We start from the raw sequence: 25,128 nt of genomic DNA, 5'->3' as shown, positions 1-25,128 counted from the left end.
ACCTAGCAACATACTTCGACCTACGATGTTAGTGAGTGTTTCAGGCAGCGAGACAACGACATCGTGATGAGTAAGAAACGATTCATGTTTCCACCAGCGTCACAAACAACAATGAATACGGAACTTTGAATTTTGGACTTAAAGTTATGTACAGTGCTTTTGGTCTTAGTATGTGAACATTATGTGTCCAATCAAATACCATAAATGCCATTACGTACCAAGGTCTGTAATTTAACTCCGGGTACCTTGAAATCGGTATCGATTGGTTTCGGATAAAGAATCTTGGCCCTTATTGTAAGCAGACTTAAAAACAATGAGAGTGAATAAGTCAGGACGCCAGAATGAGAACTGATGTCAGTACCCGTTTCCTCTGTCAGCTTGACACAGAAATACATTCTTTAAATTTATATTCAGCCTTTGTCTAGTCTACATTAAAAAAAGAAAGAAGAAATACATTCTAATGTATTATCGGATCCAGAGAGGTGTGGGTGCGTAACCACCACCACCCCCACCCCTTTGTCCTGAACAATTTATAATGACTATTGAAACACTCTTGAAAGAGGGTGAAAATGAAGTGTGCACTCCCACCCCGTGGGCAACCCCCTTATCTAAATGCTGTATCCGCCCCGGTAATGTTTATCTAACCATGCTCCTACTTATTGTGACGAACGACGCGGCTTGTCTAACCGCCTACAGCGCACAGTGCCCAACAGTGTAAACCCGTCCCGATCTATCACGGTGTTACAGTTCCTCACGCTCACAAATGATAAAAATGGCGACGCTAATTTGTGTGTGCGTCCTCTTGTTTATAACAGCAACAATTCGAGCGGCCACGTCGCCACACATCGTCTTCATCGTTGCTGACGACTTAGGTAAGACCACAGGAATTGTGATTCAATTTCGTTGTCAAACATTAACGTGGCTACAGGTAAATACTACATACCGACATTTATCATACAGTGGATAGTGTTCTCGGCAGGATAAAACCAACGGATATTTTCGGTATCCGTTGGGGTCATATACGGATATCGATGCAAATTAGAGAGGTCATATGCAAATTTCAGTGACTACTTTCACAGTGTAAACAAACATGGCGTCAAGGGTCGGCGGTCGTGTCCGGATTGACGGCCGTGGTTACGGTACTGTCAGTGCTTTGCTCCCAGAAAATTCATGCCTGGTTTTGATAGATGGAGTAGATTACAAAGCGAAGATAGAAATTCATAGGCTTACGAAGATACCAACATCAGTTCCCCGACCGACTGTCAGTGTTAGCGAGAGAACGGTGCACAGTGTCACGCTAACATTAAAGCGTATTTGGTTGTTCAAAAGGTTAATTGAAGGTTTCTGAAGTTCCACGTGAGTTTGTTGTTTTTTTTCAAACGTAAGCTAAGATTTGTTGACAACAATACGTGCTTTAGCATAAAAGCTTACTGGGAACTAGATGAGCGCTGAGTGATCAGGAGAAAATTATGTCACCGGGCATGTGACGTAACGTATTACTCCGCAAAAATTTGTGACGTCATAGACATTCCACGAAGTTTAGTTTCATGATTTGTGGCATTTGAAATCGCATTTTTTTAAATTATAAAGCAAAAATGACATTGTATGATAAGTATGTTATCACACTCGTGTGTTTTGGGATGGTTAATATCCTGCATTAGGAATAAGCATTGTATTTAGCGAGCCTTGGCGAGCCAAATACATAGTGTTTATTCATAATGCAGGATATTCTACCATGACTTCAGTAAACACTGGATTGTGATTGGTTAATTAAAGTCATTGAGAGGTATATAATCACGTTATACAGGTCTCTGTTTTCCGTGCGCAATCATACATGGTTTACGGTAATGCACTATTTTTGTCTGCCCACCAACATGGCGGAATCCAAACAACCTCCCGATGCATCGATAAATTACGGCGATTTTGCTGTCGGAAATTAATTACACATGTCTTTAAAGATGGATTTAGCGATGACGGGCTTGACTCACTACTTGCGTAAATCACAGCAATAGGTGTTTATACATACAAAAGTACTTCGAAAGCATGGAAACAAATATGTTTACGTTGATTCTATGTTATGTCAGACTGCTAATTTCCGTGTTAAATTACTTATCAGCTTTCGTCAACGATATCGCCACTGATCTTGATCCGGTACCGGAGGATGCATTAACATCGAACGCCGAAGAAATTTTAATGCTTTCCGTCCACATAAATAAACAGTTGGGTTATCAATTCAAACAAAATGATATTTTGAAATTTGTACTGTTTCAAACTTAGCGGTAGTAAAACACAATTACAGAATCTGCAAAACCGTTCTGTTTAGCCCAACATATTTTTTTTAAAAAGTATAATATCGTTGAAAAAGTTATTTAGCTTAGTCATGATCCCTCTTATCCATTACACTGCTTGATCTAAAGTAGTCTATTAAAGTATAATTAATTACCTTACCGTGTGTTTTGCCAGAGGTACACCCTCATGTCCTGATCCATCCTTTCGGAAATATCATCACAAATCTGGCTCTTTGTCAACAGACTCGCGAACATGCCAGCGAATCCGATTCAATTTGAATTCACTACACTTTGAAGCCACTAGGTCACAAAACACTTTCCAAAATGTAGAAAATAATATCCGTAGAATCGAATTTGAGCATAAAGTACAATACACATGAGTGTAAGAGTCACCACAGCTGTCGCACGCAGACGTAGAGGTGCGTGAAATCGTCAAGTTGACTGGGCGCAAAATTCAACAGTATCTAAATTCGGTACAACACGGACTTCTCGTTACAGCAAAAGCGCCTCCACTCTTAAATTTTGTACCAGTACCAGTCATTAGATATCAAAGACTATCTCAGTCATACAATCAGGTTAACCTTGCGCAAACTGTCAGAGGCTCTCCTGTAGCATCTTTCCAAATTTGCCCGTAAATGTAAACAATGACTTCCGAGAAAAGGTCAAGGCCACGAGGTTGCTGCCATTATTCTGGTGGGGAAAGGGTCTACGGTGGAATTTTCAAATGTGAACCAAGCTTTTTAAACTTATTTGATATATGTTTTCCAACTTATCAGTTAATGATTGGTGATTGATGCATTGAAAAAACAAAACGTGATTTGTTATTACTGAATCTGGAGTTTGTTAGTCATTGACGGTTTGCCACCAATCATCCCGTTTCGGGCGATGCCACTTGAGATTGGAATGTGAGGCCGCTTCACGCATTGACTCGTAACCAAAGAAAGAGCTCCACCTGAAATTGTTCATAAAATTGCCATGGTAGAATGGAGATAAACCCATTGTATTATTGGGAAAATCAGAGGTATATAACGAAATTATAATAGCTCTAATTGTTCATTTAAAACCTCACGCTACGCGTTCGGTTTTAAATGAAATTTAGAGCTATTATAATTTCGTTATATACCTCTGATTTTCCCACACAGTAGGTTTATCTCCTAATTAACCATCCCAAAACACACTCGCGTGATAACCTATATTTATTTACTTCAAGTTACATAAAGAAAATTGTTCATAGTCATAAAATACAGATTGCTAGGGGTGAATTAGTCCCTGAATATATATCAATTTGATAGTAACAAATAAACCCATATAAATTGAAAAGGGGCCCCAGTGAGTTGGGAGATTCAGGGGAAATCTAGACTTGCTTCATTTAGGGCTTTAGCATTGCAGAGAGGGCTAGGCAGTAGGGAAAATAATGTGGTTCAGGGACTGTGAGGGGTGAAACTGTCCTTGACTGTGGTTGAGGGGTGAAGTTATTACCTGGGGGATATTTGTACAGCAAGGCAGGTGTTGTCCTCACGTCTTCACGTTTCCTGGCTTCAACAGTTGTTAGAAGAGCCTCCGAGATCTGGTGTCACGACACCGTAGGTCGTTGCTTATGCAGTCAACCACTAGTTTGCTTGGACCAGACACGATAACGAATGGACGCCCCGATTTAGCTGAATATTGTAGAATGCGGTGTAAAACAACAATCACTCCCTTGTTTCCTCGGTGCTTTCTCTACTCGGGTATGTCCTCATTTTTTGAACCTGTCATAGGTCGATGTACGCTAGTCTTGATTGTACCCGGATTACCCGGTATGTGTGTACTCTGTTTTGACCCTTGACACTTCAAGACAGTCGGCTTCGGTTGACTCGCGTGTTGATTGTCACATGACTTCGACAGCGCCTGAGGGCACACGAAGACTGTTTTGTGTCTGGCAATATAATGCAAATGTAAACACATCTCGATATATCAAGGCACTGCAGTCCATCACGCTCACAAAATGACAAGGATGGCGACGCTAATTTGTGTGTGCGTCCTCTTGTTTATAACAGCAACAATTCGAGCGGCCACGTCGCCACACATCATCGTCTCTATCGTTGCTGACGACTTAGGTAAGACCACAGGAATTGTGATTCAATTTCGCTTTCAAACATTAACATGGCTACATTTTAAATTAAAAATACCGACATTTATTTGCTTAAAGTTACATAAAGAAAAGTGTTCATAGTCACAAAATACAGATTGCTAGGGGTGAAATAGACTAACGCTTAGTCCCTGGATATATCTAAATTTGATAGTAATAAATATTCCCATATAAATTGAAAAGGGGCCCCAGTGAGTTGGGAGATTCAGGGGAAATCTAGACTTGCTTCATTTAGGGCTTTAGCATTGCAGGGAGGGCTAGGCAGTAAGGGAAATAATGTGGTTCAGGGACTGTGAGGGGTGAAACCGTCCTTATCTGTAGTTGAGGGGTGAAGCTATTACCTGGGGGATATTTGTACTGCAAGGCAGGTGTTGTCCTCACGTCTTCACGTTTCCTGACTTCAACAGTTGTTAGAAGAGCCTCCGAGATCTGGTGTCACGACACCGTGGGCCGTTGCTTATGCAGTCAGCCACTAGTTTGCTTGGACCAGACACGAAAACGAATGGACGCCGCGATTTAGCTGAATATTGTAGAATGCGGCGTAAAACAACAATCACTCCCTTGTTTCCTCGGTGCTTTCTCTACTCCGGTATGTCCTCATTTTTTGAACCTGTCATAGGTCGATGTAGTCTTGAGTGTACGAGAACTAACCGACGTGTTTACTCAGTTTGTGACGCCTTGACATTTCAACACAGTCGTCTTCGGATGACTCGCGTGTTGATAGTCACGGGCGAATTCACACGAGAACTATTGAGTGTGTACAATGCGACAAGGCAGTTCTTTCTGGAACACCCTCTGCACATAGTTGCTTACGGTGAATGCGAGATCAATAGACACATGAATACTATGACACACTGCGGAAATCAATAAGAGCTACGGAAAGAGCTCCTTCCGTTCCCCAAACCTAAACCTAACTCTAAACCTAACCCTAAACCTAACCCTAACTTAAATTTTGGACTTTTAGTCATTTTGTGAGTTCTCTAGTAATTGTTGTGTATATATACTGAGTCAAAATAAAAACTTCACATTCCATATTTGTAAATAAAGATATGAATTGTTATAGTAGTTATAGTAGACATTTGTCGGGTATCATAATATTAATCCCCAAGTATCGAGTCAAAAGAAACTCACCGCAGCACATTTAAGTCAAAACATCGTGCACCCCACAATGGTGCTAAAATGTGTTTTTCACGTGGCACCGGTCACGTGATCTTATCATTGCACGTGCATTCGACCGCACATGTTCCCATCAGCTGTACAAAGTGAAAAAAACCCACTTCAAAGCAATATTCAGACCAACCAATTCTTATGCCGATCCTCTCAACGTGCAGCGTGAACGTGCCGTTGGCATGCTGGAAGCGGCAACGTCAGTAAGCGACGTTGCAACGACAATGGGGTGTAGACGTCGGACTGTTTATGATTTACAGACTCGACTGCAACAAACTGACACCATTGCTGATCGCCCTAGGCCATGTTGTATTCAGAGTTGTATTCAGTGATGAATCATGATTTAACCTCAGATTCGCTGATGGTAGGATGAGTGTGTGGCGGCGATGTCGTGATAGTTACGTTACGTTGTGTACAGGAAGTTGACAGATTTGGGGGCGGAGGTGTCATGGTTTGGAGTGCTTTCTGTGGGATTGCCCGTTCCCGACTTCAGGTTATAAGTGGGAACCTTAATACTGCAGGTTACCGCGACCAGGTGCTAGTAACACCCGGTGCTAGACCCCGAGCTTATTCCATTCATGGAAGCACATGGTACAGGTCTGCACTTTCAACATGGTAATGCCAGACCCTATACAGCCAGGAATTACCTGCAGAACGCAGGAATCAACGTTCTTGACTGGCTGTCAAGGTCACCTCATCTCAATCCAATCGAGCTCCTGGTAGACGTCTGCGCACTCCCAGGAACAAACCCAAGAATTTACAGGATACGTGTTTACACGAGCGGACTACGTCCTCATGGACGATAACGCTCGACCTCACCATGACAGGGTCTTTGATGCCTACCACACACAGGAGAACACTGTCCTCACAGAGTGGCCAGTCAGTTGATGCCTACGACAGCAGGGGCACACTGTCCTCACGGAGGGGCCAGCCTGATGACGCCTACGACAGCAGGAGAACACTGTCCTTACAGAGTGGCCAGCCAGTTGATGCCTACGACAGGAGGAGAACACTGTCCTCACAGAGTGGCAAGCCTGATGATTCCCACGACAGCAGGAGAACACTGTCCTCAGAGAGTGGTCAGCTAGTTGATGTCTGCGACAGCTGGAGAACACTGTCCTCACGGAGTGGCCAGCCAGTTGATGCCTACGACAGCAGGAGAACACTGTCCTCACGGAGAGGCCAGCCAGTTGATGCCTACGACAGCAGGAAGACACTGTCCTCACAGAGTGGCCAGCCAGCGGCAACTCTAAAGGAACTCAGAACTGTTGTTACTGCTGGGTGGAATGATTTCCCCCTGGCAACCATGGCAACCTTGTTGAGAGCATCAGGCAGGACGCTGTCCCCGCATCACGTGTATAATATACGCGCTACTGAGAGTTTTTTTGACAATACATTCGTTTTCCTGATATTTTGATGTTTCAGTTTTGGTCAAATACTCTCATATTGACGAGAGAGCTTGCTATTTATTGGACACATTATATTTGTTGGCACACCACAGGGGACGTTTTCTTTTTTCATAAACCTTCCATGTAATAGATTGTCTTTGGCTATTTCGACAGATCAACAAAATTTGATTCTTACCTTTCAAAGTAATAAGCCTACGTAACATGTGAGTGGTATACACCAGACCGTAGCGGAAGTTGGTGGAGGTTCATGTCGCCGTGAGAGTTTGGTGATGACGTTTCGAGATACAACATCTTGACTTGAGTTGTTTGTTTCTTCTACGACAGGCTGGAATGACGTGGGGTGGCACAACCCCCAGATGCTGACCCCAAACTTGGACAAGTTGGCAAAGGCTGGTGTTATCCTGAACAGTTCCTATGTTGCTCCCCTCTGTACGCCGTGAGTATATCTGTTAAGTATAGTACACCTGTGTGACTCACCTCTGTACCCAGTGAGTACATCTGTTAAGTATAGTACACCTGTGTGACTCACCTCTGTACCCAGTGAGTACATCTGTTAAGTATAGTACACCTGTGTGACTCCACTCTGTACACGTGAGTACCATCTGTTAACTAAAAGTATACCTGTATGACTCACCTCTGTACGCCGTGAGTACATCTGTTCAGTATAGTACACCTGTATGACTCCCCTCTATACACGTGAGTACCATCTGTTAACTATAGTACACCTGTGTGACTCCCCTCTGTACACCGTGAGTACACCTGTTAACTATAGTACACCTGTGTGACTCAACTCTGTACCCAGTGAGTACATCTGTTAACTATAGTACACCTGTGTGACTCCACTCTGTACCCAGTGAGTACATCTGTTAACTATAGTACACCTGTATGACTCCCCTCTGAACCCAGTGAGTATCTGCTAACTATAGTACACCTGTGTGACTCCCCTCTGTACCCAGTGAGTACACCTGTTAACTATAGTACACCTGTGTGACTCAACTCTGTACCCAGTGAGTACATCTGTTAACTATAGTACACCTATGTGACTCCACTCTGTACCCAGTGAGTACATCTGTTAACTATAGTACACCTGTATGACTCCCCTCTGAACCCAGTGAGTATCTGCTAACTATAGTACACCTGTGTGACTCCACTCTGTACCCAGTGAGTACATCTGTTAACTATAGTACACCTGTGTGACTCCACTCTGTACCCAGTGAGTACACCTGTTAACTATAGTACACCTGTGTGACTCCACTCTGTACCCAGTGAGTACATCTGTTAACTATAGTACACCTGTATGACTCCCCTCTGAACCCAGTGAGTATCTGCTAACTATAGTACACCTGTGTGACTCCACTCTGTACCCAGTGACTACATCTGTTCACTATAGTACACCTGTGTGACTCCCCTCTGAACCCAGTGAGTATCTGCTAACTATAGTACACCTGTGTGACTCCCCTCTGTACCCAGTGAGTATCTGCTAACTATAGTACACCTGTGTGACACTCACTTCAACGGCACGCACAAAAATGAATATTTGCATTCATTTGTATGTTGCAGGTCTCGGAGCTCCTTCATGACAGGGATGTATGCCTACCACACCGGGCTGCAGGTGAGTTGGACACCAGCCTCATCATACACAACACTTACAGTCAGCAGGTCCGACACAGACACAACACTTACAGCCAGCAGGTCCGACACAGACACAACACTTACAGCCAGCAGGTCCGACACAGACACAACACTTACAGCCAGTAGGTCCGACACAGACACAACACTTACAGCCAGCAGGTCCGACACAGACACAACATTTACAGCCAGCAGGTCCGACACAGACACAACATTTACAGCCAGCAGGTCCGACACAGACACAACACTGTCACCTGGTGAGACACAGACACAATATTTACAGTCATCTGGTTGGACACAGACACAACACTTACAGTCATCTGGTCTCATCAGACACAACACTTACAGTCACCAGGTCCGACACAGACACAACACTTAAAGTCACCAGGTCCGACACAGACACAACACTTACAGTCACCAGGTCCGACACAGACACAACACTTACAGTCACCAGGTCCGCCACAGACACAACACTTACAGTCATCTGGTTGGACACAGACACAACACTTACAGTCATCTGGTCTCATCAGACACAACACGTACATGTCCTCAGGTCCGACACAGACACAACACGTACAGTCATCAGGTCCGACACAGACACAACACGTACAGTCATCAGGTCCGACACAGACACAACACGTACAGTCACCAGGTCCGTCACAGACACAACACTTACAGTTATCAGGTCCGACACAGACACAACACGTACAGTCCTCAGGTCCGTCACACACACAACACGTACAGTCACCAGGTCCGACACAGACACAACACGTACAGTCACCAGGTCCGACACAGACACAACACGTACAGTCCTCAGGTCCGACACAGACACAACACTTACAGTCACCTGGTCCGACACAGACACAACACTTACAGTCACCAGGTCCGACACAGACACAACACTTACAGTCACTAAGTCCGACACATACACCACACGTACAGTCATCAGGTCCGACACAGACACAACACTTACAGTTATCAGGTCCGACACAGACACAACACGTACAGTCCTCAGGTCCGACACAGACACAACACGTACAGTCCTCAGGTGCGACACAGACACAACACTTACAGTCATCAGGTCCGACACAGAGACAACACTTACAGTCATCAGGTCCGACACAGACACAACACGTACAGTCATCAGGTCCGACACAGACACAACACGTACAGTCATCAGGTCCGACACAGACACAACACGTACAGTCATCTGGTCCGACACAGACACAACACGTACAGTCACCAGGTCCGACACAGACACAACACTTACAGTCATCTGGTCCGACACAGACAACACTTACAGTCATCTGGTCCGACACAGACACAACACGTGCAGTCATCAGGTCCGACACAGACACAACACTTACAGTCACCAGTCACTCGAACTATACTGACGGGCAAAAGATACTTTCTGCTCGTTCAGTTTGATCTCACTAAAGAAGAAGAAATCACAGTTTGCAAGTTATAATTTGTGAAACAATGACATAGGCACGTGGTAAGTACAAACGTTTGATTTTTAAAAGGGCTGATAACTTTTTGAACAGGTAATGGGCGACATGGGGTCAAGCTAGAAAATTCACTATCACTATAAGCGTGAACGGAAGTCTCTAATAGCGAGTATGTCAACCTCTGGCTAGAATATATGCAACACACGTCTTCTGAATGTTGCTGTGAGGCGTCTGATGACGTCAGCTGGGATACGCCTCCATTCTCCGACAAGGGCATGAGTCATTTGCTGTACAGTAACCGGTGGATTCTGTCTCCGTCGAATAACTCTATCAAGGTGGTCCCATAAGAGTTCGATTGGCAACATGTCAGCAGAGCGTGCAGGACGTTGACGTTGTTGGCGTTCAAAGAAGTTCTGTACGACTCCAGCGACACGTGGGCGAGCATTGTCTTGCTGGAACAATATCCCCTGTGGCTGTTGTTAAGAAAACTGTCGGTCGAAGTACCTGGTCAACATAACGTTGGGCCGTCAGATTACCGTTTATAACAGCCAGTTCTGTCCTTTGGTCACCACACATGCCGCCCGAAACCATGACACTGCATCCACCATACGGCTCCGATTCCTGGACGCAGCAGCGAGCTATCCTTTCGCCTCTCCACATGTAAACTCTATCTCATCCATCGCCCCTCTTTATACAGAATCTGCTTTCGTTGGAAAACAGCACTCGACGCCAGTCATGCACAGCTGCAAACGCCTGACTCTTGTCGCCCATTGGAACCTCAGACCACCATATCTGTCTGTCAGCAGCGTTCCTGACAGTCATTAGGCTCTGATACCATAGGCCCATAATCTCCTTGCCACTGTCCTTCGACTCACTGTGTGACCGAGTGCTGTTGACACTGATGACTTTACCGTCAGCACGCGGTTTCTCAGGTGTAATGTTCTCAGGTGGCGGTAATCCTGCGCAGTTGTCTACCGGGGTATGCCTGTCCAGGCCTGTCTGAGGTCTGACCAGTCTGTCGGTAATGCCGACGAAGGTTCCTGATGGTCACGATGGAGCAATTGAAGGTTCTTGCACCGTGACCCGTTGAAGCGCCCATTTGCAGCATTCCTATGGCCCTCTCTCGCTCTGCTGAAGTTAACCTCGGCATTGTAAAGTGTTTTTCTGCTGAAGTACGATCTGCTCTGTAGGTCGTTTTATACAATGCATGCACGTACATTTTACCCTTACTTGCATTACACGTGCATGTTGCTGTTTTCGATGCAAAGTTGTCAAGAGGTGCGTTTGAGCGCTACTGTTGGCAATAACTATGGAGCAATTTGCATTTGATTATATTTTCTTATGTTAATGTTATTAAAGATTTTGCAACATGAAAGTTTCTTTTGCCCATCAGTATATATTGCTTGTGAAGTTCTGATACTATTTTTCACTCCTATCCCATCTGGGAAGTCAAAGCGGATGTATACAATCACCAAAGATTTAAAATTGAGAGACTCAGTCATCTGAAATAGGAAGTAACGATGTAACGAACATTTCATTTCTAAATAACAAAATGACAACATGAATTACTGTTTAGTTATTAGTCACGTTTCGGAGTTTACAAAGTAATGTCACTCTGTGTTTGATAAGGCAAACTTACAATTGGGCAATAGAAACATTACCATAACATCAATAACAACCACGAGGAACATTTCATCCTTGTAACGGATGTGTCTGTCGCTTCCATTGGATTAAAATTGAGCTACAGTCCTATTATTTCCCAGTCTAAGTAAACTTAGGCTCAGTATTATTCGTTACACTGCTATACTGAGTCTACTGTGGAAGGTCGCGTCAGGTAACCTTTTCAATTGACCAATCAGAACACAGCTTACCAAATCGCGAAAGTTGACATTCGCGCATACCTTTTTAACTTTTACCTCGAAAAGGTTTTGTACCCAAACGATTCCGAATGCTATTTTCCGTACGATCGCTTTCGAGTGATGCACATTGAGCACGCCACAACCGTGAGTAAACAGTCGCTGAAAATAGCGTTTTGTCAGTATTCAAGGATGTCAGCTTGGGGAAGTATTAGCTAATGATGACCATGTCAACAGAAACCCAAATGCGTATATTCTGCAGGTCGTATATCTGTGTTTTATGCGGGTTTCCATTTGTTGTGAGATCAGTGTTGGCGACCGGGAAAGAGTAAATCCATTTTGTAAGTCCCGCCGAACCCTAAATAGTAGCCGTTGTCTCATTGCCAATGGTTAAATCCGTTCTGTCGTATCGCGTTTGATTGGACGGTCATAGGTCGCTCAAAGGTTAAGGTTTTGTTAGACTCAGGATAGCAGTGTAACGAATAATACTGAGGCTAAGTTTACTTAGACTGATTATTTCCAGATTTTTTGTCGCTTGTCTCATGTCAAATAGTTATAGTATCATTGTAATGATACAATCTTGTTGCAGCACCTGGTAATCATGCCGGAGTCCCCCGCCTACTTGCCCCCTAACTTCATAACTCTCCCCCAGAGACTCAAGGAGCAGGGGTACAGCACACACATGATAGGAAAGTATGTACACCCGGTTGCTAATTGTTTTGCCTAGGATATGCGTTGATCAGTCGTCTAAGGGCTGCATTTCACTATACCGAGTTACCTCCCTTAGGTGCACCAGCATCTGACGCTCGTTGATTCCCTTTGGTATATAGACCATCATGGGAAGGCTGGTTTGCCCACAACTTATCATTCGTGAATGAGGGAAATATATGACGCACTTATGCAGAGTAACAAATGAGGATTATAAGCACCATACCTAACTCAATGTCTACTTACCGTGTACAAAACCTTACACGTTCCCCGGAAGGAAGCTCAATATTTTTCTACGCGGCGTTTAACCAATTCATGTTTCGTCACGAATACAGATGGCACCTAGGGTTTTGCAACTGGATGTACACCCCGACCTACCGCGGTTTCGACAGCTTCCTCGGCTACTACAACGGTGCTGAAGACTACTACACCAAGAAAATGCGAGGTAAGAATAATGGCTAGAATGTAAAGTGAGTGAGTGAGTGAGTATGGTTTTACACCGCTTTTAGCACTATTGCAGCAATATCACGGCTGAGGATACCAGAAATGTGCTTCACACATTACCCATGTGGGGAATCGAACCCTGGCCTTCGGCGTGACGAGCGAAGGTTTTAAGCACTAGGCTTAACACACACAAAACCCCACCCACCCACCCACCTAACCCACACACACACACACACACACACCTGAGTGAAAGTATGAGTGGTGACATAATGTCAATCACAGTGAGAGACCCTCTCATACAGCACAGGAGTGAGTTAGTGAGTGAGTATGGTTTTTTGCCGCTTATGGCAATATTCCAGCAATATCACGGCCGGGGACACCGGAAATGGGCTTCACACATTGTACCCATGAGGGGATTCGAACGCTGGTCTTCGGCGTGACGAGCAAACGCTGTAACCACTAGGCTACCCCTACCACAGAGGGATATTTCTTGAAATTATGCCATCCACATCGTACATTGTAACTTGAACAAATCTTTGAGAAAACAGAAAACTTTACACGTTTATGTAGACAGGTTTTATTTTTCATTGTAATTTGATATTGAAGAAGTTATGTTCCCTAACTGACGAAATTCATGTGCCAATGTTCCGTGATACAAACGTTATTTTGCTTTATATTTATATTCACTACTATTCTTGGGATAAGGGGAAATACCATTCAATTGGAAAACAATAACGGCGATATGTGATAGCGAGGATGAGTCATAACTAAGTGTAGTGGTGTGTGGTCCTTGACGTAGAGCTTAGGTCATAATCAGTTGAAGCTTAGCAAGGTTGGGCGCGGAGATTCCTTGGATGGGTGACCGTCTTTGGCATCTTGACTCCTGAGAGTGTTTAGGACTTCAGTCCTGCCGTACAACGAAGCACATGAGACATGAGGTCTCATCTTAGGCAAGTGGGCTTGTTCAAAATTGCCTCTGTTCACCCAGCAGAAAATGGGTACCCGATGGGACAAGTCATCTAACCATTAACCTTCTGGCTTGGGTTATCCGGGGTAATGATAATCAGATTGTGACTTTGTGATGCGCCGTTGAAGTGCCTCGAGCTAGATTCCAAGCCCCATAGGAATCCACTATTTTATTATTACTAAGTAAAAAGGCGTATTTTGAATGTCATGTCTCAAACACATCTAAACTGATTCTCATCACTTCTGAATAGATAGCTGACCAATTGACCTGTCATTTCAGGTGGACTGATAGCGAACGGGTTGGACTTCCGGGACAATAAACAGCCCAAGCACACAGAGGAGTATTCAGCTGTAAGATACTCACACAACACTCTCACCACTTACATGCCAGCTGACGGTTACTGGTCGTACACCTACCTCTAGCCCCATACATGTTGACAGGACAATCTTCTGAATTCCTGCTCGGTTAATGCAGTCGATGGATTCTCTCATTATTGTTCAGATTTATATTCATATCACCGATTATGAGGGGGGATCTCATAATCGGTGTCTCATATTTGATCAACAATTTTCGAAATGGATTTTGTATCTGTTCCTGATAATTACATATCACTTGATGGACGTGGTTTTAAACGAAGTGGTATATGTTGAAGCTTAAAATCATGAATATTCCTTTCTTAAATGAAGCTAGAGATATTCATTTTCTTCCAGAATGTGTACGCCAGAAGAGCAGTGAACATCATCAAGTCACACAACCAATCAAAGCCTCTCTTTCTCTACCTCCCCTTCCAGTCGGTACATACCCCCATAGAGGTAGGTCAGGGTAATATCAGACAGTCAGCACAACCCCCTATAAAGGTAGGTCAGGGTAATATCAGACAGTCAGCACAACCCCCATACAGGTAGGTCAGGGTAATGTCAGACAGTCAGCACAACCCCCGTACAGGTAGGTCAGGGTAATGTCAGACAGTCAGCACAACCCCCATACAGGTGGGTCAGGGTAATATCAGACAGACAGCACAACCCCCATACAGGTAGGTCAGGGTAATGTCAGACAGTCAGCACAACCCCCGCATTGCAGGTAGGTCAGGGTAATGTCAGACAGTCAGCACAACCCCCATACAGGTGGGTCAGGGTAATATCAGACAGACAGCACAACCCCCATACAGGTAGGTCAGGGTAATGTCAGACAGTCAGCACAACCCCCGTACAGGTAGGTCAGGGTAATGTCAGACAGTCAGCACAACCCCCATACAGGTGGGTCAGGGTAATATCAGACAGTCAGCACAACCCCCATACAGGTAGGTCAGGGTAATATCAGACAGTCAGCACAACCCCCGTACAGGTAGGTCAGGGTAATATCAGACAGTCAGCACAACCCCCATACAGGTAGGTCAGGGTAATGTCAGACAGTCAGCACAACCCCCATACAGGTGGGTCAGGGTTATATCAGACAGACAGCACAAGCCCAATACAGGTAGGTCAGGGTAATATCAGACAGTCAGCACAAGCCCTATACAGGTAGGTCAGGGAAATATCAGACAGTCAGCACAACCCCAATACAGGTAGGTCAGGGTAATATCAGACAGTCAGCACAAGCCCAATACAGGTAGGTCAGGGTAATGTCAGACAGTCAGCACAACCCCCATACAGGTGGGTCAGGGTTATATCAGACAGACAGCACAAGCCCAATACAGGTAGGTCAGGGTAATATCAGACAGTCAGCACAAGCCCTATACAGGTAGGTCAGGGAAATATCAGACAGTCAGCACAACCCCAATACAGGTAGGTCAGGGTAATATCAGACAGTCAGCACAACCCCCGTACAGGTAGGTCAGGGTAATATCAGACAGTCAGCACAACCCCCATACAGGTAGGTCAGGGTAATATCAGACAGTCAGCACAAGCCCAATACAGGTAGGTCAGGGTAATATCAGACAGACAGCACAAGCCCAATACAGGTAGGTCAGGGTAATATCAGACAGTCAGCACAACCCCAATACAGGTAGGTCAGGGTAATATCAGACAGTCAGCACAAGCCCAATACAGGTAGGTCAGGGTAATATCAGACAGACAGCACAAGCCCAATACAGGTAGGTCAGGGTAATATCAGACAGTCAGCACAAGCCCAATACAGGTGGGTCAGGGTAAAATCAGACAGACAGCACAAGCCCAATACAGGTAGGTCAGGGTAATATCAGACAGTCAGCACAAGCCCTATACAGGTATGTCAGGGTAATATCAGACAGTCAGCACAACCCCCATACAGGTAGGTCAGGGTAATATCAGACAGTCAGCACAACCCCTATACAGGTAGGTCAGGGTAATATCAGACAGTCAGCACAACCCCAATACAGGTAGGTCAGGGTAATATCAGACAGTCAGCACAACCCCCATACAGGTAGGTCAGGGTAATATCAGACAGTCAGCACAACCCTATACAGGTAGGTCAGGGGGTAATATCAGACAGTCAGCACAACCCTATACAGGTAGGTCAGGGTAATATCAGACAGTCAGCACAACCCCTATACAGGTAGTGACTGTCCCATTAATTAGGGAGATAAGCTATGGCAGACACTTCAGATCATTCAGCTTTTCACAGCAGATACCTCTGATGGATCAACTGCCATAATATGTCGGGAGGTAGTGTATTCAAGTGATTGTTTTGAGCAGTGCGTGATACCAAGCCTTGGTGTACCTTGTTGCAATATTGCTAAAACGTAGACCACACGCTCACCACAATCACAACCAACCAACGGTCTATAAACGACGAGATTCACTGTTCACAACAGGACTGATGCTGATGGATGTGTGGTCTGTTCCAGGTACCCAAGCGCTATGAAAACATGTATCCGAATATAGAGGACACACAGAGGCGCCAATACTGTGGTGAGAAAATAAGGGCCTGGTGATATTTGAATACCACAAAATGCATATATGTCATCCTGAATCACGAAATGTTCATCGCCATCTTGCATGAATGTACCACGAAATCCTTAAAGGTTTTGGAAAATACGTACAATATTCCAGTTTTATCACCGCGCAGCGGCCTAGGGACCACTTAATAATCTATGACTTAAGGTGGGGGGAGGGACTGATTTTAAGCAGATTTGCTTACCATTGATCCAGTGTTGCACAATACACGTATACCAACAACTGTTGCCGGTATAGCTTTGGGTGTCTACAGAATGTACTGCTGGCAGGGGGACACTAGCTCCACACATAACCATTTCCAATGTTTGCAGGTATGGTGTCTGCCCTGGACGAGGCTGTGGGGAACATCACACAGGCCCTGGAGGACACTGGGCTGATGAACAATCTCCTCCTGGTCTTCACAGCAGACGTAATGTCCTTATATCTTGGGGGCGTAGGGTAGCCTAGTGGTTAAAGCGGGTACGCGTCATGCTAAAAACATGGGTTCTATTCCCACCCTAACGCGTTCGTTCACTCTCTTTACAGCCTTATATCTTTCAAAACAATGTCATCAGACCTGAATTGGAAATTGTCTCGAAAAGTAATCAAAAATGACTCTCCTACTAACATTCCATGTGTATTGTGTGTACACAATGTTTTCAAGAATGGGGGTCCGACATATACTGCTGCCAACAACCTTCCCCTGAGGGGGGCGAAGACGACGCTGTGGGAAGGGGGTACCAAAGGGGCAGCGTTCGTCTACAGTAAGACCTTACTCCGAAAGTCAGGATATGAGAATACTCAGTGAGTATTAACTTGGCGCTTGCCCACTGGCAGATTCATACCTGAATACACCAGCTCTGTAGTCATTACCTGAAAACACCATTTCTGTAGCCATTACCTAAAAACACCAACTCTGTAGTCATTACCTGAAAACACCAACTCTGTAGTCATTACCTGAAAACACCATTTCTGTAGTCATTACCTGAAAACACCATTTCTGTAGTCATTACCTGAAAACACCAACTCTGTAGTCATTACGTGAAAACACCAGCTCTGTAGTCATTACGTGAAAACACCATTTCTGTAGTCATTCCGTGAAAACACCATTTCTGTAGTCATTACGTGAAAACACCAACTCTGTAGTCATTGCGTGAAAACACCATTTCTGTAGTCATTACGTGAAAACACCATTTCTGTAGTCATTACCTGAAAACACCAACTCTGTAGTCATTACGTGAAAACACCATTTCTGTAGTCATTACGTGAAAACACCATTTCTGTAGTCATTACCTGAAAACACCAACTCCGTAGTCATTACGTGAAAACACCATTTCTGTAGTCATTACCTGAAAACACCATTTCTGTAGTCATTACCTGAAAACACCAACTCTGTAGTCATTACGTGAAAACACCAGCTCTGTAGTCATTACGTGAAAACACCATTTCTGTAGTCATTCCGTGAAAACACCATTTCTGTAGTCCCTACGTGAAAACACCAACTCTGTAGTCATTGCGTGAAAACACCATTTCTGTAGTCATTACGTGAAAACACCATTTCTGTAGTCATTACCTGAAAACACCAACTCTGTAGTCATTACGTGAAAACACCATTTCTGTAGCCATTACGTTAAAAACACCATTTCTGTAGTCATTACGTGAAAACACCAGCTCTGTAGTCATTACGTGAAAACACCATTTCTGTAGTCATTACGTGAAAACACCATTTCTGTAGTCATTACCTGAAAACACCAACTCTGTAGTCATTACGTGAAAACACCAGCTCTGTAGTCATTACGTGAAAACACCATTTCTGTAGTCATTACGTGAAAACACCATTTCTGTAGTCATTACGTGAAAACACCATTTCTGTAGTCATTACGTGAAAACACCATTTCTATAGTCATGACGTGAAAACACCATTTCTGTAGTCATTACCTGAAAACACCAACTCTGTAGTCATTACCTGAAAACACCATATCTGTAGTCATTACGTGAAAACACCATTTCTGTAGTCATTACGTGAAAACACCATTTCTGTAGTCATTACGTGAAAACACCATTTCTGTAGTCATTACCTGAAAACACCATTTCTGTAGTCATTACGTGAAAACACCATTTCTGTAGTCATTACCTGAAAACACCAACTCTGTAGTCATTACGTGAAAACACCAGCTCTGTAGTCATTACGTGAAAACACCATTTCTGTAGTCATTACCTGAAAACATCATTTCTGTAGTCATTACGTGAAAACACCATTTCTGTAGTCATTACCTGAAAACACCATTTCTGTAGTCATTACGTGAAAACACCATTTCTGTAGTCATTACCTGAAAACACCAGCTCTGTAGTCATTACCTGAAAACACCATTTCTGTAGTCATTACCTGAAAACACCATTTCTGTAGTCATTACGTGAAAACACCATTTCTGTAGTCGTTACGTGAAAACACCAGCTCTGTAGTCATTACGTGAAAACACCATTTCTGTAGTCATTACGTGAAAACACCATTTCTGTAGTCATTACGTGAAAACACCATTTCTGTAGTCATTACCTGAAAACACCATTTCTGTAGTCATTACCTGAAAACACCATTTCTGTAGTCATTGCGTCAATTAATTGTAGGTCATGCTGTTGCAGCAATATGCATTCCGAATTTGACAAACCATGATTGTGGTTGATGCATGAAATTAGCAAATATGCAAATCGATACTACGAGTTTAAGAGTTCAGAAGCAAATGAGTTTTGCGATGAGTTTTGTACTAACTGACAATTTAAGCTGAAGGAGCCTAAATGTGTGTCTTCGTGTGTCTTAACGCGGCCTGTAAATATAAGTTATTAATCGCAATATGGGGATATGATGACACACGATTGGCACGTCACGTTGACAAGTAGAACGTCGTTAGTGAGCAGTAACGACATCACGGGAATCTGGGGATTACAAGAGAAAAGAAGGGGTAGTAGGCACGGATAGTAGGCAGGCGGAGCTTGTACACACTTACACAACTACAGGACGGCGTCCAGAATGTTACCCTGACTATATAAAGGAAGCTGAGCTACAGTTCTCAGTTTGTTTCCCATTTCAGGATGATACACGCATTCAGACTGGTTCCCTACATTTTGTTCGGCTGGCGGGTGGGCAAGCAGGTAGGTCAACAACAAAATAGGGATCGTTACCATCATTATTATAGTCATATGTTTTCTTGCGAGGGGGCCGCTTGCTGGTGGAGGGGGTCCATCACATTAAACATGCTTCTCCATAAAAATCATCATCACCCCCCTAGCCATAAATTATGAACGGTGCCTTACCCTTCTGTGTGTTTGAGGGGGTTATACAGCTGGATAATATTGCTGAATTGTTTATACGGTTAACCCAACGTGTCAAACAATATCACTGTGAAGTATAGCGAGTGCTGACATAGGTTTCTGTTAAACAACAATAAGATTCGACGACAGACGGTGTCGACCAATGGAAGACCTTGAGCGAAGGGAAGCCTACTCAAAGGACCGAATTCGTCTACAACATAGATGAAATTTTTAAGAATGGTGCAATCAGGTATGGATCTCCAAAACATCTATATTAAGTAAAGTAATTTTCTGACAACAAACTATTTTGTTGTAATTTGGGGTGGTTTTCCAGTGTGATAATAACACTGCAATGCAGTCAGAGGTACAGATAAGCTGTGTATCTGCGTAAATTACGCAAATATTTATGTGAAAACTCAATTCCTATTAAGTCTATTGCGTACAAGTACGCTTGAAGTTTTGTAAATACTCAATAAATGTGATCTTACCAGCGTACACACAACGCTGTCGAAATGTCGAAACGTAGCTTGCGTACTGACGTAACTGACGTATATTGAGAGGTTCTGTTTTAGGATATGAACTTGACAACTTGCAGTCTTTCTTATCGTTTCTCATATTACAGATCAAATGTAAATCACAAACACTAACATTTAAACTTTATTATATTTTTAAAATTAATGGAAAATGGCAAAAAAACAAATTGAGTTTGAGTGAGGTGAGTACAATTTATTTGGTTACTCAAAGGAAAATTGGGATACCCAATTGAGATGAAGATAAGCGACTACATAACTCAATGACCCGAAACGTTATCTGTAGCTCTGAATGCACCATTGTCCTGTTGGAGAACGGGTTTTACATTAATGGCTCCAAAAGGGGCGCGACGTGGACGTTTTTTGTTTAATTATCATTGGCTCTTTAACCATATTTGTAATTTACAAGGGTTGGCGACATGAAACTAATAGAGGGCAGCCCTGGTATGTTCAATGGGTGGTACCCGTTGCCCCGGGTGACAAAAGAGGATGCCGACTTCGACCCGGAACTTCTCAACATGACTGATGCCTCGAGCGATACCTATATCTACAAGCTATTGAAAACCCACTTTGACGGTGTGCGGAGAACGGAGTACCGGCTGTTTAACATATCGGGTGAGGAGTCGCGGCAAGATGAGTGAGTGAGTGAGTTTAGTTATACGCCGCACTCAACAATATTCCAGCTACATGGCGGCGGTCTGTAAATAATCGAGCCTGGACCAGACAATCCAGTGATCAACAGCATGAGCATCGATCTGCACAACTGGGAACTGATGTGCGGCAAGATGAAGTAATGGCGATGAAATCACGATATGGAACCCAAATACGGTCGTCCTTCCAGGAATATCCCTCATTAGTTGCTATAGACATCCATGGCATTCGTCCCTTATTCCATAAATTCTAGCCAAGTTCGATAACGTTGGAAACTTGACGCTTGTAGTCAGTTATCTCCCTTGCCTCGGAAAGATGCAGATGTTTTTCTGAAAGCTTTGGTGCCGAATCCATGATCATATGTTCCTGTCACGCCTAAGGGACAGAAACGTTCTTAGACGATTGGGTCTCCCGTTCCCCTAACTGGAGTGAGTGAGTAGGGTTTTACGCCGCTTTTATCAATATCACGGCGGGGGACACCAAAAATGGGCTTCACACATTGTATCCATGTTGGGAATTGAGCCCGGGCATTCGGCGTGACGAGCGAACGCTTTAACCACTAGGCTACCCCACCGCCCCTGCTTACACTATGAGTGTCGAGGTTATTGCGCAGTTTTTAGTGACGTTAGTGCATGCTTTGTGTGGCATGAGTGAGTGAGGATACACGTCATCATCAGACAATGTAACGTTACATTTGTTTCAGCTGATCCTACTGAGCACTTCGACTTGGCCGAAAAGTACCCGGATATCGTGTCTCAACTTAAAACGAAGCTCGACATCTACAAGAAATCCCTACACCCAGCCTTTGACCCTTCGTCTACGTTCAAAGCGAATCCTCTGTTTTATCACGGTGTGTGGAGCCCGGGCTGGTGTTAGTTCTGAACCAGAAAGTAGTTAAACGACGCAAAGGAACCGGCAACATATCAGATGGCTACTTATTACATGTATCTTAAAGGAGGCAACAGCAAGTTGACTGGACCAACAAAAAGAACAAATTACTTTTGTTAAACCATGACCTGATTATTTTGTCCCAAATATATATTGAACAACCTACCGGTATTTTGTTTTCAAAACTATCCCCTGGTATCGCTCTCTCCTCTTCTCCCTTTCATTTGCATCTCTGTGTGTTTAAGTTAATTTTCACCGTTTCGCCACGGAATGATTTGCCCCAACTCATTGCGTAGGTATTTATTTAGGCACTATGAGCTAAATCTGATAAAATGTTTGGTAAAGTTTAAAATTATAAAAGACCCGGATTTCCTTTCCGATGACAAAGCTCAAATTTTACAGTTCATGTTTGTCCATACTCTCTCTCCGCCCTATCTGGGGCTGGTATGATATTCTCTGTCTGTATGTATTTGCTTGCCCACACGTGTGTGCGTGCGTGCGTGCATGCGTGCGTGCAAACAATTGTGCATATCATGTCAAAATGGTTAAAGACTATTGTTGAAATAGGAGTTATTCTCTTTATGTGTTGATTAATTAATAGTGAGTATTTTCCAAATTTGTCGTCGGTTTGTCTCCAAGTGACAAGCAATAACCCTATTCAAAAGACACGGTCACCAAATTGAGTTACGGTGGCTGCCGTTTATACCGTGTATCTGTAATCGAGTTGTAGACTCTCACCATGGAGCAGACGAACCAAATATCTTATATGTGTTAAATGTATGAATGCTTCTGTGAATTTAAAGAATGTATCAATTTCGCGTTTGGTTTGTTTTCACATATTTTTTCATTGTAATACTCAATTCAAGTCTAACCAGTTATGATTATTTACACAATTTACTTATTCTTTTACCTGTTCTCAGCCCATGACATTGTAACCCCTCACATATAATCATTTTTTACGATTTAAAGCTGTGTATTTTTCTGTCGAATAAAAATTAAATGTTGGATGTGTTCTGTGATTCTCAAACTTGTTCAATTTACAAAAAGTGTTTCAAGAGATGTAAAATCCATCGAAGTCAAGAACAAAGCTTGTTCCTATTTAAGGGAGTGAAGTCATAGTCTAATGCATGGGACAGACATTCAGTAAACTCGATAAGCTGGAACAATAGTCACATAGTAACAAATTGAATGTTTACTATGAATACCCAGAATTAGAATTTTCATTTAAATCTCATATCTGACTTATAAAAGTAAAAGAATGTTGAAAACTTTATTCATCAAATATCATATGTTTACAACTGACTGGGGCAGTGGGGTAACCTAGTAGTTAATGCATTCACTCGTCACGCCGAAGACCCGGGATGGATTCCCTACATGGGTACAATGTGTGAAGCCCATTTCTGGTGTCACCCGCCGTGATATTGCTGGAATATTGCTAAAAGCGGCGTAAAAACCATACTCACTCACTCTCTTAAAACTTAATGTACTTGAGGAAGCGAACGTAAAATATCTCCTGCTGACACACGCACGCACGCACGCACGCACGCACGCATGCACGCACACACACACACACGCGCGCGCACACACACACACACATGGTAGTATGGGTAAAGGTCAAGGTCGAATGTCGTCACTCTCAATAGTATAGTGACGTCATCTATTTTGTTCCATGACGTTTCCATATTTGTAACAAGTGTGTCAGTGACCTCCATCGTTTGTTGTTAGTAGTAAATGCTTCAAAACCGATACCGTTGTTTGTTTTTTATTTATTAAAATATCTATCCATCTAGCTATAATAACGGTAACGCTATTTTTCAGGGCATTATCATGTGCAGAAGCCCTCGGTCTTTAATGAAAGACGTCGGGCTTCTGCAAATGACAAAGCCCTGTAAAAGAGCGGTACCGTATCGAGTACATCACACAGATCTCAGCAATGAAATAATAACAATTTAACCATCTTACCATCTCTTGTTCTTTTATAGTGCCCTGAAGAAAGAATGTGAAGTTTCTTTTTTGACTCAGTACAGATTGATAGAAATGCCCTTTTTATCTAATGCTTTACCCATTCTACTAGTACCGTATCGACTAATCGTAACTTCCCTATGAAAATATATTATTATGACAAGTTTGTCTAGAGCAACTACTTTTTTAAAGATTTCTTGGGGCATGTCCCAAATCACAGCAATATCACGGCCGGGGATACACGAAATGGGCTTCACACAATTTAACCTTTGAGAGGAATCGAACCTGGTGACAAGCGAAGGCTTTAACCACAAGGCTACCCTACCGCCCTTGGTCCAGTACTTTACGAAGGTTGCATTATTTGCCCGTATATGGTCAGTCCCGGGGAGGCGATTTGATAACAGTAAATGTTACCAGAAATTCAACCAATCAGGATGCCGTTCTGTCTCATTTAGTTGCCACACTGTTATCCGAATTCACCCTTAATCTACAGGACAACAGCAGACATGGAATATACCCCAAGCATGTTAGATATGTTGAAGTGGTTTTGTCTCAGTTGTCGCTGCTCGCCGTGCAGGTAACACCGGGGCACACCTGAAATCAATGTTCGTGGGTTTTCAGAAGGGTACCTGGGTTTTGGCAAAATGGTAAACGTCTGAGACAAACTGTCCACCCACGGAGTATACAACTGGACTACACTTCCAAACTGAGCCCGCTAACTGTGTGTTAGACGCGTTATTATATACCCATGTAAACTGAGGATAGTAATACAGGGGTGCAATACTGATGACGTCATCAAATTCCGTATTGCACCCCAGATTCCGTATTGAACCCC

The 25,128-nt window shown here is 43.5% G+C and overlaps 1 protein-coding gene across 2 annotated transcripts; it reads left to right on the top strand.

Moving 5' to 3' along the window:
- Positions 1-715: 715 nt before the first annotated feature.
- On the top strand, positions 716-22,876 carry LOC124270485 (arylsulfatase B-like). Of its 2 annotated transcripts, none has more exons than XM_046705486.1 (14): positions 716-872; positions 7,317-7,428; positions 8,553-8,604; positions 12,515-12,618; positions 12,969-13,078; positions 14,324-14,394; positions 14,755-14,856; positions 16,869-16,932; positions 17,289-17,386; positions 17,621-17,760; positions 20,043-20,103; positions 20,401-20,512; positions 21,202-21,407; positions 22,147-22,876. In XM_046705486.1, the coding sequence occupies exons 1-12, from the start codon at positions 764-766 to the stop codon at positions 20,437-20,439; spliced, it is 1,062 nt and encodes a 353-aa protein (XP_046561442.1). In that variant the 5' UTR covers positions 716-763; the 3' UTR covers positions 20,440-20,512; positions 21,202-21,407; positions 22,147-22,876. The 2 variants fall into 2 exon arrangements, with proteins under 2 accessions (XP_046561442.1, XP_046561441.1); XM_046705485.1 differs by lacking the exon at positions 716-872 and adding an exon at positions 4,267-4,384.
- The last annotated feature ends 2,252 nt before the right edge of the window (positions 22,877-25,128 follow it).

Source organism: Haliotis rubra, unplaced genomic scaffold, assembly GCF_003918875.1.
Source record: "Haliotis rubra isolate DU_JTF1 unplaced genomic scaffold, ASM391887v1 Scf152, whole genome shotgun sequence".
Lineage (NCBI taxonomy): Eukaryota > Metazoa > Mollusca > Gastropoda > Lepetellida > Haliotidae > Haliotis > Haliotis rubra.
Note: the sequence above shows the minus strand (reverse complement) of the source record. Positions and strands in the feature narration are given on the sequence as shown.

What these genes read in the sequence shown, in the direction of transcription:
- LOC124270485 (XM_046705485.1), top strand. Translation starts at nt 4,273, where the DNA reads ATGACAAGGATGGCGACGCTAATTTGTGTGTGCGTCCTCTTGTTTATA. An exon ending in GTTGCTCCCCTCTGTACGCC is followed by an intron (nt 7,429 to 8,552) that starts GTGAGTATATCT and finishes TGTATGTTGCAG; the next exon opens with GTCTCGGAGCTCCTTCATGA. An exon ending in GCTGGCGGGTGGGCAAGCAG is followed by an intron (nt 20,104 to 20,400) that starts GTAGGTCAACAA and finishes AACAACAATAAG; the next exon opens with ATTCGACGACAGACGGTGTC.